This window comes from Castanea sativa, chromosome 9, assembly GCF_040712315.1.
Source record: "Castanea sativa cultivar Marrone di Chiusa Pesio chromosome 9, ASM4071231v1".
In the NCBI taxonomy this organism is placed as follows: Eukaryota; Viridiplantae; Streptophyta; class Magnoliopsida; order Fagales; family Fagaceae; genus Castanea; species Castanea sativa.
The window spans coordinates 18928262-18944177 of NC_134021.1; the positions used below are offsets into that span (position 1 = coordinate 18928262).

At 39.6% G+C, this 15916-nt stretch overlaps 1 protein-coding gene across 1 annotated transcript; it reads left to right on the forward strand.

The window, feature by feature from the left end:
- Positions 1-11166: 11166 nt before the first annotated feature.
- Positions 11167-14527, forward strand: LOC142609851 (receptor-like protein kinase FERONIA). The gene has a single exon (XM_075781572.1). The coding sequence runs from the start codon at positions 11678-11680 to the stop codon at positions 14174-14176; it is 2499 nt and encodes an 832-aa protein (XP_075637687.1). The 5' UTR covers positions 11167-11677; the 3' UTR covers positions 14177-14527.
- Positions 14528-15916: the final 1389 nt, after the last annotated feature.

Below are 15916 nucleotides of genomic sequence, written 5' to 3' on the forward strand. Positions count from 1 at the left end.
AATCACCACCTTCATCAAACACCCCCATATTTAAAGAATTTATAGAAAGGTGATCACTCTTTCCATAATTTACAATGCATTAGTGGTTTTCTTTAAGGCATCTCAATGAAAAAAAAAATGGTTGGTGGAAATTATAGCTTCCCCCCACAAGTTCTATGGTAATCAAGAACTTATTGCATTCATTGAGTTATTCCTCAACTTCATTCTTTTAATGAATGAACATCTCTAATGCCTCATCCTTGCTATTTAGCAAGCACTCATAGCAGACTCTTGTGCATTCCAAATTTTTGACAATTCAAATATGTCAACTAAGGCATGTAACATATATTTCATTCAAACAGATATTACAAAACGTATATTGGGATTAAACACATTAATATCCAATCAAGTTCACACATGCCCAAAAAATATATGTACATGTATGTAATTAAATAAGATTATACGTGCTAAAATACAATAATCATGTGTCCTCCATATCAATACATAAAATTGTATCTTAAATTTTATAAATAAATAACACCTTTGGCCAAGGGGTGAATTGTACACTCTCTAACTTAGAGTGAAACCCCATAATTACAGCTCCACTTGTGCAATTGGTCTCATTCTTGGGCTTATATCCACACATTTGAAATTATTAATAATAGCTCTCATAATGTTATTTTAATTATCAAATAGATGATCACTTGATGAATTAGTAAAGACTAACCAAAAACTAAAAAATGGCAACCACTCCCAAAATTGAATGCATTTAAATGGATTCAAAAAATTTTGCCTCCATCAAAATTTCCAATTTCCTTTATTCATCTAGCCCATACACCATTGCACATAAAAAGGCCAAGAACATCTTTTTGAACAAGCACCACCAAACATGTTCATCGTTATAAAGTTTAAGGTTAGATATCAATATAAATAATTCATCTAGCAAATAATCATTGAAATATCTCGTAAGCAAAGGCCAAATGAAAATAAGCATGTCTTTATTTATATATACCAACATATATGACAATCTGAAATAGTTTCAAAAAACTGTATCTCTTAATCAAACTGTTAAATGCCAAAAATTTATCAAATATCATTATCCTCAAAGATTTACTAGCCAATTGTATTACACGAGTATCCAGGCACTTTTCGGCTTGTCAAATAATTTAACAAAAGAACCCCTATTGAAGAAAATCAACCACCGGACCATTTGGTCTACAATATATAACGATGATTCGAGTGATTCCTTAAATATAACAATATGTAACCATGGTCCATAAGATTGTTATCCCGAATCAGTGCCTACAATCCAAAACGTTAAGTTTTGAACAAGTTATATATGATGAAGCAGAATCTCGTTTGTCTCTCTGGAGTTCGTCCAGATGGTTCTAGGTAGTACTCTGACGAACCTACAGGGGCAAGAACTTATCCGAATGGTCACCGGTGTGGTGCCTGCCACAACGCCTCCGATGGCAAAGTCAGTGTGAAAGAAAGCGATAGTCAAAATATCAAGAATAACTTAGTATAGGCAGCGATGTTGTCTCCGTACCTTGTATTGGTGTTGCGAGGGTTTTATATACCCTTGGGGATTATAGCCGTTGGGGTGTTAATGACTCCCCTGATAACGTCTCTGGTGGAGTTATGGGTTTCAATGCGTTTCTACCGGTTCGTCCAGCTGGTCTTGTAACGGTTGAGGCTTTATTGGCAGCATTGAATGGCATTAACTCTTTCTCTGATGACGCGGATACTAGTCATGTTCGTTCGTGAAGGCTTCCTCGTCTATGTTTTAACTTCGTCAGTCCCATCATATGCCCCCCGGGTTTCATGGTCGTCAGTGACGACCATGGAAGCCAAACAGTTTTTTTTTTTGTCCTTTGGGATTCCGTGCCGCATTGAATGCGTGGTGGCGGCGTTACGTGGGTTGTGGCCACGTGGCGTGATGTGGTTAGAAAGGGATTGACCCTTGGGTTTCCCGCCGATTTTCGGTTTTCACCTCCATTTAGTTTTTAAACTCCTTTCTTTGTACTTTACCTTTCATTTTCTTTCAAACTTCAGTTCATCTCCTCTGAGCACCCTCTTCGTATATTTCTTCACCTCTTTCTGAGTTGGTGTTTGCTTGGCTGTTGGGTTTCTCGCTTCTCTTCTTTGAGGTAAGCTCTTTCTTCTTCTTCCTTCTTTTTTTTTTTTTTCTTTTTGCAAATATCTGATTTATTTTTGGTTTTTTGTTTCCTGGTTCCTTCTGTGTTTTTGTTTGTTTCTCCCCGTCTTTTTTTGTGGGAATTTTAGTATTTTCCTGTTAGCCTGGGAGTTCATGGTCAGTAATTTAGAAGTTAGGGAAGCTTGTCCTTCGATTTCCTTTCTCTTTGCTCGCTTAGGGGGGTCTTTAGGCGCTTTTCCCAATTTGAGGGGTTTTGTTTTTGAGGGTAGCAGCTTAGGCGTTGTTTTAGGTGACTTATTTCCATTACTCCGAGAGTCGATCGATTGGTTCGAAGGCTTGGTGAGGGAGTCGCAGTCGATGTCTGAAGTTAGGTCTAGTGACCTCAACACTGGGTTGTCGTCTAGCGGCGACCTTATGGAGGGAGACACAGCCGTGTTGACCTTTAGAGAGGTTAGGGCTTTTCATGCCCTCGTGGAACCGTGCGGGTTAGATTCTGATGCCGTCGGTCGATTTAGGGATAGGTTTCAGTTTCCAGAGCGGGTTCGTGTTCGTCGGCCTACTGACGAGGATAGGGCTTGTCAGTTTTTCCCAAGTGAAGTGTGCTTCTATGAGGCCGCTTTTACTTGTGGACTTAGGCTTCCTATCCACCCGTTTGTGATGGAGCTCCTGGCATATTTGGGGATCGCCCCTGGGCAGCTTATGCCCAATTCGTGGAGAATAGTGGTCAACTGTATGTGAATATGGTTGGCTGCTAACGGGGATATGATGAAGGTAAACGAGCTCGTCTATTTATACCGTCTAAAAGAGTCCAAAGAGTACGGGTATTATGAGCTAGTACCCTGGGAGAGAAGAACCAGGATCGTCAAGGGCTTACCTTCGTCCTTCAGGTACTGGAAGTCTAGATTTGTGTTTGTGTCCGGGGACGACTTTGAGACTCCCTCTAGCCAAGACTGGGGTGAGATCCCCAGGTTGCTTCGTCGGTGGGGAACCCCGACCTTAGGTGCGTTAGTCTCCTTTCTCCTTTCTCTTTTTTTTTTTTTTTTTTTTTTTTTTTTTTTTTTTTTTTGTTGTCCTCAAGGTTATCGTTACTAACTTCTTTCGTTCTTGTGCAGTTAAACGAAGGCCAAAGCTGAAAAGTAGGTACAAGGAGCACGTTGAGGCGGCCATCACGTATTCCCAGACCATCAAAAATTGGGACGACTTAGTAGACCCGCGGACACTTGCTTTTTACAACCTCAGCCCCAATCCGTCTCCCTACGTCTTGCGGAGCCTTGATATCGAGGGGAAGAAGAGTAAGCTTTTGAGCTCGTTGGACTCGACCCTGTAGCTGTACTTGTTTGACTTGCTCTTTTTCTTATAAAATTTTCCTCTTTCGCAGAGATGACGACGAAATTCAACGAGGGTATGTACGAGAAAATGAGGTCTAAGAAAGACGAACCTTTATCCAACCTCGAGAAGAAGGTGGTCCGTGTGAAAGGGAAAGTCTCTTCTGTTACTCCGGCGGCTTCGGCCACACCCGTGGTTTCGGGCACCGAGACGACGAGGACGGCTTCTTCGGCCACCTCGGTTGAAGAGATCCCGACACCTACTTCCAAAAGGCCTCGTACATCGAACAAAGGGAAGGAAGCTGCTTGCTCGTCCACTATTTGGGATGACGAGAAGTTGGCGACGGCTCGGGCTCATGGGGTCGTGACTGCTGACGACCTAAAGGAGTTCTCAGGTTTGACCCCAAATGAGTTGATGGGTCGTCACATCCATAAGCTCGTCCAGGTAACCTGTTTGTTTTACGTGACGCATCTACATATATGCCCCCCTTTTTATTTATTCCTTCGTGTGTTTTTTTTTTTTTAGGTGTTGGGGGAAACTGTTCATCTTTCGGCGGAGTATCTGGCTCAGGAAGCCAAGGTCGAGTCCTCGCTTTCTTGGATCAAAGTCCTGGAGATGGAGAACTCGAAGCTGAAGAGGGATCTGATAGCCGCGATGGAGGATGTTCACCGATCCAAGGAAGAGATCAAGAAGCTGGGTGACGACCTTAAGGTTGAGCAGCAGCTGGTTCTGGAAAAGGACGAGCAGCTCACAGCCGCGAAGGAAAAGATTAAGGTCGTTGCCTCTAGGGCCATCGAGGGCTTCCAGCAAACCGAGGAGTACAACTCCGTGCTCTTCAGCTGGTATTTTAAAGGGTTCGAGCTCTTGAGGAGGTATTGCATCAAGCATCCTTCCGGGGTAGATTTGGAGGCGCTGGATATGGAGGAAGTCGACAGGGAGATCTCTGCTGACGAGGCTACCCAAGCCGCCGCAGCTGAAGCTCCTGAAGACATTCCTGATGCTCCTATCGTCGATGCCCCTGCCCTTGATGCCCCAGTTGAAGACGATGCCGCCTCGGACGTTTGAACCTGTCATTAATCAGCAAAATTCTCTTCTTTTTTTTTTTTGGAGGTGCCTGATATGTTTCGAGGCTCAATTTCCAGAACATCTAAAAATTTTCATGTGTATTTTTAGCCCAGTGTTTATGGGTTTTTTTTTTTGTATAAACAATGGCCTTTGGTTTTTATTGTATCTACTTACATATGTTCTCCTGTATGTTGATTCCTTTGTTTCCGTCAGTAATGTATGTTCATCTGGTTTGGAACGTTATTACTTAAGCATTTTCCTTTACTTCTGTTTTTGCCTTTCGTCAGTAATGCACATCCGTCCATGCGGAATCTTATTACTTAGGAAAATTTTTGTTTTGCCTTCGTCAATAATGTACATCCGTCCATGCGGAATCTTATTACTTAGGCAAAATTTTTTGTTTTGCCTTCGTCAGTAATGTACATCCGTCCATGCGGAATCTTATTACTTAGGCAATTTTTTTGTTTTTTGCCTTTGTCAGTAATGTACATCCGTCCATGCGGAATCTTATTACTTAGGCAACATTTTTTGTTTTGCCTTCGTCAGTAATGTACATCCGTCCATGCGGAATCTTATTACTTAGGCAATTTTTTTGTTTTTGCCTTTGTCAGTAATGTACATCCATCCATGCAGAATCTTATTACTTAGGAAATTTTTTTTTATTTTTGCCTTCGTCAGTAATGTACATCCGTCCATGCGGAATCTTATTACTTAGGCAATTTTTTTGTTTTTGCCTTTGTCAGTAATGTACATCCGTCCATGCGAAATCTTATTACTTAGGCAATTTTTTTTGTTTTGCCTTCGTCAGTAATGTACATCCGTCCATGCAGAATCTTATTTTTTAGGAAATTTTTTTTTGTTTTTTCCTTCATCAGTAATGTACATCCGTCCATGCGGAATCTTATTACTTAGGCAAATTTTTTTTTTTTTTTTGGTAGCGGGTCTCCGGGACTTTCTACTGACGGTACCTGTCTGAACACATTATTTGAACCATTATTTCATTAATTTTGAGGAATTGGTATATTCTTGATTTACATCTGCTGGTGGTATTTCTTCAAGTGTTCTATGTTCCAGGGTCGCGGGAGCTTTTGTCCGTCTAGGGTCTCCAAATGATAGCTACCTTGCCAGGAGTAGTGCACGACTCTGTAAGGTCCTTCCCACATGGGACCGAGCTTCCCGTGGGCAGAGTTTTTAGTTGCAGTAGTCACCTTGCGTAGGACGAGGTCCCCAATTCCTAGTCTTCTAAGCTTGACCCTTTTGTTATAGTATTCCATCATCTTTTGTTGGTACTTCATCGTCATGTTCGAGGCCTTGTCCCTTACCTCGTCTAAGCAATCCAGATTGATTCAAAGTTGGTCGTCGTTGTTCTCCTTGTGGAACACTTCTCGCCTGGTGCTGGCCATACCCACCTCGACTGGGATTACCGCTTCAGTGCCATAAGTGAGCCTGAAAGGCGTCTCTCCCGTTGGGGTTCTTGCTGTTGTTCTGTAGGCCCACAAGACATTGGGCAATTCATCCGGCCACGCGCCCTTAGCTTCGTCTAGCCTGGTTTTGATGATTCTGAGCAGTGTTCAATTAGTTACTTCTGTTTGTCCGTTTGACTGTGGGTGTCCAGGTGACGAGAACTTATTCCTGATACCTAGCCCTAAGCAAAAGTCTCTGAATCCCTAGTTGTCGAACTGTCGGCCATTATCTGAAATAATCGTTCGCGGAATCCCGAACCTGCAAATTATATTTCTCCACACGAAGCTACGAATTCTCGCCTCTGTGATTGTTGCTATTGCTTCTGCTTCGACCCATTTAGTGAAGTAGTCGATAGCGATGAGCAGGAACCTTACATGTCCTCTTCCTTGGGGTAATGGGCCGACAATATCAATCCCCCATTGTGCGAATGGCCACGGGGAGGTAATCGTCGTCATCTTTTCTACTGGCAGCCTCTGGACATTCCCAGACCTCTGGCACTTATCGCACCTCTTGACGAGCTCCGTAGCGTTTGCCTGCATGGTCGGCCAGAAATATCCTGCTCTAACAACTTTGCTTACCAGGGATCTAGGTCCGGCGTGGTCTCCACAAACCCCTTCGTGGATTTCGTGAAGGACGTACTTGGCTTCTTCCTCGTCGATACACTTCAGATAAGGCAGGGAGAACCCTCTTTTGTATAAGGTATCATTCAAAATTGTAAACCTAGCTGTTCTTGCTTTAATCTTCCTAGCTTCCACTGAATCACGAGGGAGATGCCCGTCTTGAAGATATGAGACGATCGATTCCATCCAACCACCTATGCTCTGGATGGAGAATACCGGGACTTCTTCGATGCTGGGGTGTTTCTGAATCTCCATGAGAATTTCACTGTTCGTTGGTTCTTCTTCAGAGGAGGCCATTTTGGCAACCTCATCTGCCGCCGCATTATGGTTTCTCGGGATCCAAACGAAATCCAACTTATCGAACCCACAGGCTAAATGTTTAATCAGCTTGAGGTACTTCTGCATCCTCTCTTCTTTCGCCTCATACTCTTCCCTGATCTGCCCTATTGCCAGCTTCGAGTCGCTCTGAATAAGCAGGTTCTTAATCCCAAGGGCTTTGCCGAGTCTTAGTCCCGTCAGTATGCCTTCGTACTCAGCCTCGTTGTTGGTCGCCGGGAATTTAAATTAGACTCCATATTGGAGTTTTTCTCCATCGGGTGTGTTTATAATGACCTCTACTCCTCCCCTCTTTTGGGCTGATGATCCGTCAATTTGAATCGTCCACTGTTCCACCTCCTCTTTGCCGTTATCATCTTCTGGAAGGGTGAACTCGGCGATGAAGTCTGCTAGAGCTTGCGCCTTGATGGCCGTTCTAGGATGGTATTCGATGTCGAACTGGCTAAGTTCGATTGCCCACTGGACCATTCTCCCAGCTGCTTCAGGCTTATTCATGGATTTTCTGATAGGTTGGTCCATCCTTACAAGGATAGGGTGTGCTTCGAAGTACGGTCGTAACTTTCATGAAGCCATTATTAGGGCGAACACGATCTTCTCAATCCTGGGATACCTGGCCTCTGCTCCCTGGAAGGCTTGACTGACATAGTAAACTGGAAGCTGCTTCTTATCTTCCTCTCGAACTAAGGCCGCACTGACGGCCATGGCTGATGCTGCCAGGTATAAATAAAGGTTTTCCCCTGCTTTTGAGGGACTCAAGATGGGCGGGCTACCGAGGTAACGCTTGAGCTCTTGAAAGGCTGCCTCACATTCGTCAGTCCAGGAGAAAGCTTGCTTCAACGTTTTGAAAAATGGAAGACATTTGTCCGTTGCTTTAGAGACGAACCTATTGAGTGCAGCTATCCTTCTCGTGAGCTTTTGGACTTCTTTGACGGTCTTGGGTGATGCCATGCTGAGTATTGCTTGCACCTTCTCCGGATTTGCTTCTATTCCCCTTCGGGATACCATGAATCCTAAGAACTTTCCTGAAGCCACCCCGAACACACACTTACTAGGATTCAGCTTCATCTGGTATTTTCGGAGGGTATCAAATGTCTCTCCCAGGTCGTCCAGGTGAGTCAACTCTTCTTTGCTCTTGACGAGCATATCGTCCATATGGTGAACAGGTAATGGCTGTCAAGCTGCATAGTTTTCCAATAAAAAGCAATAGGACAAGTGGACAACAATATTTTAACTTCTTAGTTAAGAGGTATTTTCACAAAATTTTTACACAACTGTTGATATCGTCAATTGTGATTGGTACATATTAGCAATACTTAAAAATTAATATATGTGAAACTCACAGCCATGGCCTCTTCATTTCCAAAACTTTATCCACACAAATAAGCAAAAGGACAAATTTTGAGCTGGCATGTTTGAGATGGAGAAGGTGAGAGGTGGCTCCCCATATGGTGCAGGAACTTATGCCGGGGATGGATCAAGACAGCATTCTGAGCTAGTGTTGGACTTAGCTTTCCACCAGGGAAAGTATATTGCTGGCATTTCAAAGAAACATATTCTTTGAACAGCTTGACGAGCATATTCTTTGAACAGCTTGGCATTTCAAAGAAACATATTCTTTGCTCTTGACGAGCATATCGTCCATATGGTGAACAAGTAATGGCTGTCAAGCTGCATAGTTTTCCAATAAAAAAGCAATAGGACAAGTGGACAACAATATTTTAACTTCTTAGTTAAGAGGTATTTTTACAAAATTTTTACACAACTGTTGATATCGTCAATTGTGATTGGTACATATTAGCAATACTTAAAAATTAATATATGTGAAACTCACAGCCATGGCCTCTTCATTTCCAAAACTTTATCCACACAAATAAGCAAAAGGACAAATATGGAGCTGGCATGTTTGAGATGGAGAAGGTGAGAGGTGGCTCCCCATATGGTGCAGGAACTTATGCCGGGGATGGATCAAGACAGCATTCTGAGCTAGTGTTGGACTTAGCTTTCCACCAGGGAAAGTATATTGCTGGCATTTCAAAGAAACTCAAGGGAACAGCTTGATTTTATCCCTCACCATATATACAACATTTCCCATCTCAGAAATTGTTTTCATCTGCCTTCTTGTATTTAAACTATAATTATGTTCTTTGCTGATTAGTTTCTCTTCCATTTGCCGTGTTTGTACTAAAACTATATTTGATTTTATCTCAGAAATTGTTTCCCTTCCTTACAGTATGTGTTGTGTCATGTGTGTATGGCCAATATATGCAAAGTCAAGCTCTCTTATCAACTTGTTGAACTATGCTATATGCGTATGCATTTGAAGATGGAGATGTGCCACATTTGATAATGCCATTTTTTTCTCTCCCTCGTGCGACTCAGAAGTTGAAATGAAAATTGCAAAGCAGATTTCCCAGACATAGGTACTTGTTCAAAGATTTTGACCAACAGAAACTACATAACAAAGAAGCAAAGTATAAATCATCAGACAATAATAATATTAATAATAATTTTAGAAGTGAACTGCAATTTGCTCTACAAAGAACATCTTTTTTATTTTTATTTTTAAATACAAGTACTCTCTACAAGGCACATGAAATATAATTCAATGTGCACAGCATAATAAGATAAGACCCAGTTCTATACATGGTGTGAAAAGGCAAGAAATAAAAAAAGTAATGAAGGTTCAATCTTTAATTCAGTTGGAATAGGTTCAGGTGTCTTACTAGGTATGGGCAATGTCATCAATCCAATGGTTTTTCTAAAAGCTCAGATTTATAATTCTAGGGGTATTTTGGTAATTTTTGATGTCCAAGGGTATATTGGTAATTTTGAAAGTGTAGAGGGTATTTGGGTCATTTTGGGTATTTAAGGGTATTTTGGTAGTTTTGGAAGTCAATAGGGTATTCAACTAGTTTTAGAGATATTTGAGTCATATTAGGTTAAATGGACGGGTTACTAATTAAATAGGTTGGGTGAGTAATGGATAATTAATTTATATACAAACGAGTCATAAATGGATAAATGGGTAATTATACACCCAACCCATTTATGATCCAACCCGCTCATTTGCCACCCCCTAGATGTACCGAAACTGAAATGAGGGATACGAGTGGAGATAAAAAATGGCCGCGTTTATTTCTTTTAAGGTTGGGCTGCATAGATGATGTTAGGAATTATAGTTGAGCTGCATAGATGATTTCTTTTAAGGTTGGTGAGAGACCCATTAGGCAAAGATGCTGTAAGTCCAAAGTAAGGAATTATAGTTGCTCAATCTATTCTTTCTCTGTTCTTTTTGCTGGTTTAAAGCCCACGTTTATAATTCTAATTCTATGAATAATAATGGAAAGGTGAATATATTTTTACCTTTATTATAGTATAAAACATTAAAGGGAAAATTTAATGGATACCCTAAATTAAAGACATTAGTTTAGAAATTATTTTTAGAAAACTTTCATAAGAAATGAAAAAAATAATTATTTATATATATATATATATATATATATATTTTAATTTATATTTGTCATAAAAGTTGCATCAAAACTTTTATAAAATAGTTTATTAGTAAATGTCCCAAAGGGTTAACCTGACTCTTAATTAAAAAAGTTAAGAATGTAAATTGAAGTAGTGAACTAATTGTCAAGTACACGAATTAAGTGTATTTTCCTTATATATATTGTTCTCCCTTTTTTATGAAACAAATTACACATTATGGATTTACCTTTTATTTTGGTCCCTCTCTCAAAAGAAGGAAGCTGTTTATTCTAAGAAACTAATGGGATAATAAATGGAGAATTAGCTAGATAATCATGATGTGAATCATATGATATGACACAAGGCTTGCCGACTTGAAATAAATCATACCTGTGGTCCTGAAAGATTAGAGCTTAGTTTGGATAGTGCGTTTTGTGGCCACGTTTTGAGATTACATCTACAGAGGAGTGTCTTGCATCTTTTAATCGTTTTGTGGTTGTGGTGACTTTTTTAGTGGGTCCGTGTCACGTGTTTGATTTATTTTTTTTGGGCATGCATGGTTGCTATTTATTCCGAGTTCATATTATTGGCTGTCAACCACTCCCTACTCCAAGGTGATACTTTGCAGCCCAAACCAGACGCAATCCGAAACATCTAAGAAACTAATCATCACTTTAAAAGTAGTATATATAAGAACTTTAAGAGTAGTATATATAAGAAAGCTAAGTATTGGAGTACAGAAACCAAGCCCCTCTTTTATTTCTGTTTCTGCCTTTCTAGGTTTTATGTAAGCTATTTACTTTTCACCATCCCTAAAACCCAAAGCTCTAGAACCCAGTTTCAACTTAGTGAGTCTGAGCTTCTGGTCAAGAAGCTCAACTTTCTTTCCCTTAAACAATTTTTGTTTTCAGCGTAATTGGCTTGAAATTTGCTCAGTACAACCTTGGTGCTTAAGTTAATTTGTATTCTATTTCTTGCATTTTCTGCAGTCTTAGAATTTCGTTCAATCTATGCTAGATCTTCCGCCCAAAAAACATCTTCCTTTCTAGCTATTTTAGTATCTTGATCTTAAGCTTTTGGGGTTTTGGTAACAAAATCTTGTTGTCTCATTTTTGTTCTTTGATTCGAGATTCTTCATATAAAAGCCGAAAATTTCTTGCTTGTATATCTTGGTTCTGGTCTTGATTCTGGTGTTAAGAAGCTCAGTTCTTTATATTTATTGTTGTAAAAAACCGTAACCAAGTTGAACCTTCAATCAATGAGGAACACTAATAAATTCGATCTTATGTCCATACCGATATCCGTTATTCTTTACTTGGCCTTTACCATTCATGTAAATCTGGCAGCCAATTATGTGCCGATTGAGAAAATCCTACTAAATTGTGGGGGTCCTTTGGATGCTACTGATTACGATGGTCGGAAGCGGACCACAGATATTGGGTCCAAGTATCTGTCGGCAAGTGGCAAATTCACCATATCCCAAGCTGCTACTCAAGAACCTTCGGTCCCCCTAGTCCCTTACATGAATGCTCGAGTTTTCTACTCAAATTTCACCTATCGTATTCCTGTTGTTGCTGGTAGAAAATTTGTTCGTCTTCACTTTTATCCTGCTTCATATGCGAGTCTAGATGCGTCCAATGCTGTTTTCTCTGCTACTGTTGGGTCTTATACTCTTCTTAACAACTTCAGTGCTGTACAAACTACAGAAGCATTGAATTTGACATTTCTTGTCAAGGAGTATTCAATCAATGTTGAGGGTGCAACATTGGATATAAGTTTCGTCCCATCTGCCAAAGCTCCGAAGGCATACGCATTTGTGAATGGGATTGAGATTGTGTCAATGCCTGATATTTATAGTTCCACAGATGGAACTCTGATGATTGTGGGTCAGAATGCTCCTTTCTACATTGATAACTCCACTGCACTTGAGAATGTTTATCGGTTGAATGTGGGTGGAAATCATATTTCACCCTCCCATGATACAGGTCTTTATAGGTCCTGGGCCGATGACATACCATACCTCTATGGGGCTGCCTTTGGTGTTTCATATTCTGCCGATAACATGACTATCCAGTATCCTACGGGCATGCCTACTTATGTTGCACCAGTTGATGTCTACAGCACTGCTAGATCAATGGGGCCGAATGCTGAAATCAATCTCAATTACAATTTGACTTGGATTTTCTCAGTTGATTCTGGATTCTCTTACCTTGTTAGGCTTCATTTTTGTGAAATTCAGGGAAATATTACCAAGATTAATCAAAGAGTGTTTGATATCTTCCTTTATAATCAAACTGCTGAGCAAGAGGTGGATGTTATTGCTTTGGCACGTCATGAAAATGGAGCAGATAAGCAAACTGGGGTTCCAGTGTACATGGATTATGTGGTTTTAGTTCCAAATGGAAGCCCACAACAGGATTTGTGGCTCGAACTGCATCCAGACCTAAATACCCATCCAACCTATTACGATGCAATCCTGAATGGAGTAGAGATATTCAAAATTAATCGCAAAAGTTATATACCATCATCAGGTGATTATAAAACAAAGATTCGCAAAGCAATTATCATTGGAGGTGTTTGTGGTGGAATCATCTTAGCCATTGTTACTGGTTTCTTTCTTATTGCTGCTTCTCATTGCCAACATGGAAAAAAATCCAGTGTAAGGGAAGTTCCTTCTAAGTGCCACCAAGATCTTGGACAAGGATTTACCAAGAACCTTTGTCGCCGCTTCTCATTTGCTGAGATCACAGTTGCCACCAAGAACTTTGATGAGGCTTTACTCCTTGGAGTTGGAGGTTTTGGTAAAGTTTACAAGGGAGAAATTGATGGTGGAGCAACCCAAGTAGCAATCAAGCGTGGAAACCTACTCTCTGGTCAAGGAGTGCATGAGTTTCAAACTGAGATTGAAATACTTTCAAAAGTTCATCATAAGCACCTTGTTTCATTGATTGGCTATTGTGAAGACAGTTGTGAAATGATTCTTGTTTATGACTACATGGCTCATGGAACACTGCGTGAGCATCTATACAATACCCAAAAATCACCATTGCCTTGGAAGCAAAGGCTTGAGATATGCATTGGAGCTGCTTGCGGTTTATACTATCTCCACACCGGTCCTAAGCAAACTATTATCCATCGAGATGTTAAGACAACAAACATTCTCTTGGATGAGAAATGGGTCGCCAAGGTTTCTGATTTTGGGTTGTCAAAAATAGGTCCTACCATGGATAAAACACATGTAACCACTGTTGTTAAGGGTAGTTATGGGTATTTGGATCCAGAATACTTATTGTTGCAGCAACTAACTGAAAAGTCTGATGTTTACTCATTTGGGGTTGTTCTTTTTGAGATCTTATGTGCTCGGCCGGTATTGAACCGAACACTTCCAGAGGAGCAAGTGAGCTTGGTAGAGTGGGTTGCACATTGCCATGAGAAACGTATTCTTGATCAAATAATTGATCCTTATCTGAAGGGGAAGATTGCACCTGAATGCTTTAAGCAGTTTACTAAGATTGCAATGAAGTGTGTGGCTGATCAGAGCATTGATAGGCCATCTATGGAAGAAGTGATGTGGAACCTTGAGTTTTCTTTGCAGCTACAAAGGAGTGCAGAGGAAAGCAATGAGGGCATTGGCAGAATACACATCGAGGAGGAGCCATTTGTACCCCATAAATGGAAGAAAAATCTTGATGCATCTCCAAGTTTTGATGGTTGTGGAGGTCTGTTTTCTCAAGAAGTCATGTCTCAAAAAGCTTAATGGTGGTCGTCTTTGGACCGGGTCTTTTTAAGCAAGCAGGTTCGAAACTCTAGGCAAGTAGTGGTTGTTAGTGGATGAGCAATAGCTATTAAGGGTAGAGACTTGAGATTGAGATTTGAAAAAAAGAAGAAGCAATTTTCAATTTCAATCATTGAATAAAAAAAAGTAAAAAGAGTAAAAAAGTAAGATTTGTAAAAAAAATTTGTGTGTGGTGAGGGGTGAATTGCACAGGGTGTAATATTCAAGTCCGTTGTTGGTAGCTACCATTGCACATAAATATATTGTTTCAAAAATAATGTATATTTATAAATGAATTTTATATGTTTATTGTATTTACACCTTAAATTTATATTGTAAACACACAAAAAGTAGTAAATGTTATCGCATTTGCCAAAAATGGTAAATATTGTATACTTTTTGCAAATGTGTATAATGTTTACCACTTTGCGTGTTTAAAATGTAAGATTACATGTACAATATTAACTAAGAATTTTCCATTTATAAATACAAAAAAAATTTTATATATCTTAGTCTTTGTATTAATTCATAGTCCAATTGTCTTCAAGCTTAGAATTACCTTAAGAATTCCAATTCGAATATCGAATTGTTTAATTGGTCCTGCAGTAGTATTCTTTTAGGAAAAAAGAAAAAGAAAAGAAACTAAACTAAACTAAACAGTAGCAACTAAGTTAAATATGTAAATAAATAAACAAATCTACCTTTGAGTTTCTTAATAACCATACTTATGACCCTTACTTTCGTATAACTTGAGAGAGGAATTCACCTTGTGGTTTTCCAATTTCCAATTTTAATTATAAATCAGAATTTTTTGAAATGTTGAGTTAATGATTCTAGTTTTCTTTAATTGCTTAGGAAGAATGTTAACTCAACTAGTAAAGTTTTTTATTGACTATTGTCGAATAAAATATCTGAGTTCAATCCCTACGTACCCCAAAAATCAATTGGAGTTTTTGCTTGATGATAAAAAGTAATCATTTTAGAGTGGACTTCATTGGTTTGAAATATTATTTCATCTTAAAAAGCCAATGTCAATTCCAACTTGGCAACAACCTTGAATTTCTTGGCATCCTTGCTTACCAAACTCAGCCTCCATTTGGGAAGCGCGTTTTGCGTTTTCTAGAGGTGCTTTTTTTAGTGGATCCCGTGCACTATTTATAGGACCTGCAAACTATTTTTTTCAACAAAAACAACTTTAAAACTGGGTTTCATGGCACTATTTATACATTTAAAAATTATTTTGTTCAGTGTTTTCAGTAATAAGCAGTATCCAGACAGACCCTCAATCTTGATCTGGAACCACGGTGTTTGTTTCTCTTAGTATTGGGCTGCAAAAATAAGGAGGCCCAATTCATTTCTTTTGGTACTAGGCCCATTAGAGATGTAAGCCCAAAGTTAGCACTTGTTTAATTCACTCTTTCTCTATTTATTTTGTTGCTTTTAAGGCCTTAGGATTCCCAAATTATGTCACACCTGTTGTACACATGTATAAACCCAAATAAAAAATTCGATGAATTTTAATGGAAAGGCTAATATTTGTACTGGACACAAGCCATGGACATTAAAAAATATTTAGGAAAATAAAGTGAACTAACCTCAAGTACATCAGTAGAGTGCATTTTCCCTTTGGGTGATTTGAGTCAATGGACAGGAAGATAACATTCTTACAGATATTAGTGTCACTCTTTGGGTGATTTGGACCAACAGAAATAAGGTTATATT